Source organism: Sphaeroforma arctica, assembly GCF_001186125.1.
Source record: "Sphaeroforma arctica JP610 unplaced genomic scaffold supercont1.2851, whole genome shotgun sequence".
Classification (NCBI taxonomy): domain Eukaryota; class Ichthyosporea; order Ichthyophonida; genus Sphaeroforma; species Sphaeroforma arctica.
In genome coordinates, this window is record NW_014037707.1 from 1 (window position 1) to 4699 (window position 4699).

At 44.8% G+C, this 4699-nt stretch overlaps 1 protein-coding gene across 1 annotated transcript; it reads right to left on the reverse strand.

The window, feature by feature from the left end:
* Positions 1-3078: 3078 nt before the first annotated feature.
* SARC_13054 (hypothetical protein) lies at positions 3079-4607 on the reverse strand (the record flags this gene model as incomplete). Its single annotated transcript, XM_014292824.1, has 3 exons — positions 3079-3421; positions 3735-3921; positions 4559-4607. The coding sequence occupies 3 exons, from the start codon at positions 4605-4607 to the stop codon at positions 3079-3081; spliced, it is 579 nt and encodes a 192-aa protein (XP_014148299.1).
* Between the last annotated feature and the right edge of the window lie 92 nt (positions 4608-4699).

The window sequence follows — 4699 nt, forward strand, 5'->3', positions numbered from 1 at the left end:
AGATACTTAAAAATCTAACTTTCTTTATATATACTCCAAACCATTTATAGGTTTTGTAGTATATTGCTTTTGTAGCTATTCAGATATCGTCTCGATAAAATGGTCAGCGTAGCCCGGAGCGTTTTTGTATTTAGCTTACAATCGCGTCAGAGATGGAGTGGGGCTCAATGGGGAAACTCTATGACGGTAGGTGGAGTTACAGAACACACATTCGGAATAAACAATATTTTCTCTGATTTCGGTTTGTATACTCTAGTAGGCCCTCTAGGGTGGGAATTAGGAAACAAATCAATAATTAGCTTGGTCGAAGCCAATAAATTCTGAGCCGAAGAAATTAATAAACTTCGGTACACCTTTACAGAGCCATATGGTCAAATACAATTGTCAGAACTGTGTGATGGAATATGTGAATATTATATTCGTGGTCTGGTGCGGCATTGGCTTACCCCCATCCTCGCTTCTCGACCGGATTATGACGGATAACCTGGTCCTTCTCGGTATTTCGTACTCTGCACTAACCCATTCCGCGGCACTACACGGCGCAGACCCGATCCGTACCACAGAGGTGGGTACTCTACTTAGTAGGTCAGCAAGCAAATATATGGAACATTCGATAGTAACAGTATTTTGTCAACACCGGCCCGAATTGACTCAGCACATATCTTCCATTGTCGACTCACTTGGCCCAAGCTTCAAACGGGAATTTACTGACCACTTCTTCCCATCAATCTTTCCTGAACCACTACAGCGACTATGAGAGACATACAATATGTTCATACATTGTATCATACATACTTGCCATTTTTGAAATGAATATATTTATCCCTAAAGTAAACTTCGTACCACACAAATATATACCACAACGAATGAGAACTTTCGAAGTGGGTACGTGATGGGCACATAGGTGAAACTGCCACTACTATCGACAAGAGAGCACGACCAAACAGGTTGAAAAGGGTACGCACATGTTTGTCAGAGAGAGACCAATCACAAATATGCGCAAGACAGCTTTGTTCTGCCGAAAGTAAAACATATAACTATATTAACGTGCATAACTTGAGTTCCTGTATGCCAAGGGTTGGCTACCTTCAAGAGAAGGACTGTGCACCCGGACAGGTCACTCGAGGTTCGTACGGTGAAGCCCAAATGTCCAGCCCTTTTTACGAGGCCAAGTAGCTCATCAATGATCGAGTCAGGATATTCGGGAGCTTCAGTCTCATCAAGGTCACAGACAAAATACCCGTTGCCCTCCCTGCATACTATTTTGTATGGTCCGCCAGCTCATTTCACCTTGATAGCATTGGTATTTTCGATCGTATGCTGCGCGCATCTTCTCTTGATACTGTGCAACATTAATATCTAGTTGTGGCCTAATGGCTTCTTCTACATTTTGCAGTCGCTCTTCCCAAGATACTGTTGTACTGGGTGCGTTCACTGGCCCATTGTAGTCCGTGAGTTGATTCTGGCTGTGACCAAAGTACACATTAAATCGCGGTGACTTGTGTCTTCTGGATGTACGCAGATTATGGCCCCATCTGTACGAATGGAAGTCGTGAACACCAGTAACCTGAAATCTGTTCAACGAATTTTCGTAGCAGTGTCATGAGGTCTCTATGTGATCGTTCGTTCGCGCCTAAGACTTTAGGTTGATACGACCGAGAGACTAGGTGTTGCATTGGCGCTTGTTCAACAACTTTTGCAAGTATGTCGTTAACGTATTCAGTGCCTTGGTCAGTTTGTATGATTTGTGGGAATCCATGTTCACATATGATTGGGACCAGCGTGCGTGCTATGGTAGCCGCTGACTTGTTCATCATTTGACGTAAAATGACGTACAATGAATATACATCAAGCCATACTAACACATATGTGTGTCATCTATTTGAATCCAATAGTGACCCTATGGTGTCCGCTTGGACTCTGTCGCTTGGATATGCGGCTGTAATTGATTGTAAGGGGTGAAATCCCTTTTGTGTATCTTATTTTTGAGACATGGTATACATACGTCAATAAACTTGTGTACATGTTGTTGGATATCAGGCCAATCATGTCCATCTGTTTGCAACTTTTGTTCCGTTTCCTCCGGAGTGTAATGTCTCAAGTTATGGTATTGCTCAATGATGTTGACACGTGTCTCATATTCTGTTGCCTGTGGTGTATCTCCAGAGTGAACTGGTTCTGATGCTGCAACGTGTATAACAGGTCTTAGCTCCTATCTTTGCGACTAGTGTGACACCCCATGGGGTCTTGCCGCAAGCCTTCTGGCCCTCTTTAAGGAAAGTATTGTTTGTGTTTTCCACTAGCATCGGGTCTTCTTCTAGTAAAGACAAGAACGTTAGAAACCACGAGGCATTGTGATAATATGGTATATATATCGTGATGCTGGTTGCCTCTTCAATGACTTTGTCAAGGACATCAGGTATGAGTTCCCATGGTGGATTCGTCCATGCATTCACTTCCTGCGCCCACTTTTGTTGTAGCACATTCTGTCCTTTGGTGTAGTATTGATCTGTGTGTGCATTGTGTGCCGATGCAAACAGATCTACGGTGAACTTTCTAAATCTTCGTTCCGCTTCTTGATAGAATCTGGGATGTAACATCCAGTCTATAGCCGATTTGGTTATGGGCATGATCGTTTCCAAAGTGGTGTACTCTTGGGTATTATGTGTTGCCTCATTCGCTTTTTGTATTACTTTTGACTCTTTAGTACTAAAAGTATTTCATGGAGACGCGACAACATGTCTGCCATCCGGTTGTCCTTGCCTGGGACATGTATGATGGAGAAATGGTGGTGGAACGTTTTTGCTATCCATTTGGCTAGCATTGGGCGTAACGTCTGTTGACTGTTCATTTGCGTGAGCGCTTTGTGATCTGTCCACAGTGCTATGTCCCCTCATTTGATGTATTTGGAGATATGTTCCAGACTGTACACCAGTGCTAGTAGCTCTTTGGTATTTGTGCCATAGCGTTCTGATCGCCCAAGCGAGAACGCATGAGCTCTAACTCACTAATGTATAGACCTATTTGTATGAGCTGATCTTCCTCATCGTCACCACAGTCATTGATCGCTTGGTCATATCATCGTCTGAGCTCCGCATCCACTAGTGGTATGCGGCGCTCTGGCTGTTGATCGTGGATACCTACCCTCGTCTTGTGTAGAGTTGGTTTGGGTACCGGTGCTGTTTGCTCCAACTTGAACACAAACCGACTCACCGGAACATGATTGCCTTGACAGATATTCTTGTCTATTTCTAGACGCATTGCTGACGCTGCAATGGGTACCCCCGCTGGTGTAGGTTGGCCCGAACTATTGCCTGGGCTTGGCCCACCCATTGGGCTGACTCCCACGTCATTCGCGCCTTCACTCCCTTCTCCCCCACTGTACACGCCTGCTCTGGTTGCTGTTGGCATTTTCAGAGGACTGCGTTGGTGTGTGGGTGTTAATGGATTATTAATAAAGACTCTGGTTATGTTTTGTGCGCGCACAACACTTTTGTATGGACAGAAGTATAGTAACATAACTTTATCTGTCAGTCAGAGCACAACCGGGCTACAGACAATTAGCACAAACAGACGCGAGAATATAAGTAACAGGGTCACAAACCGAAGTATGTGACGTCAACTATAGTGGAAGAAAACCTTGCAGTGTTTCGAAGGTCGAGGCCTTTCGGTGCTCTGTTCCTTGGATAGTAGTTGGTATTATAATCTTGGGTGATTGCGTCTGGATGACATACCCAGTCTTAACTGGTTTCCGACGATTGTCATCCCAGTTGGATAAAGATGGCGGAGTATTTTTATCTGCCTCTGGGTCTATAATACCCTCGAGGACGGGCGACTCATGGCCGGGCGTTAGAACAGGCGAATAATTAGCCTGGAGTTCTGGTGGTAGTACCTCGTAAGGTATAGATACGCTGAGCACAACTGGCTCATCAAGAAAGAGAGTCTCTTGAGCGAGCCAGGTGTTACCCCTCTATTGCGTTGCACGCTCGAGGCGCGTAACCCTAGTGGTGAAGTGGCAACAGCTCGCGATCGCGCGGCTGTATTTCTTGCTGAGCAGCGGAGCGTCAATTTGACTACGCCGGTCGATGGTGGGAGTTCAGTTGCGTCAGATGATGCAGTAGCTCCAGTGCCTGCCGCTCTTGAAGGTAGAGGAGCTAACTGATAGCGACGGATCCTGAAACAACTGGTGGGCGGAAGCAAACATGGTTGACCTGGCCGACAGGTTGAAAGTATATACAGATGAAGAAACGTTGTCAATAAATGCGAATGATATAAATTACCAACCTCTATCCTTGCTTCCCGCACCACGGCCAAAGATTACACATTGATAGATTAATGGTATAGTATATACAGGGCACTTGTGGACTCAGGCGCACAACACTTTTATATGGACAGAAGTATAGTAACATAACTTTACCTGTCAGTCAGAGCACAACCGGGCTACAGACAATTAGCACAAACAGACGCGAGAATATAAGTAACAGGGTCACAAACCGAAGTATGTGACGTCAACTATAGTGAAAGAAAACCTTGCAGTGTTTCGAAGTTTTGGACCTACCAGACAAGAAGGTACCGATACTGCCAAGTGTGGATATTATTCCATACATGGATATATATATATATATATAAACACATACACACACACACACACACATACACACACACACACACACACACACACACACACACACACAACACC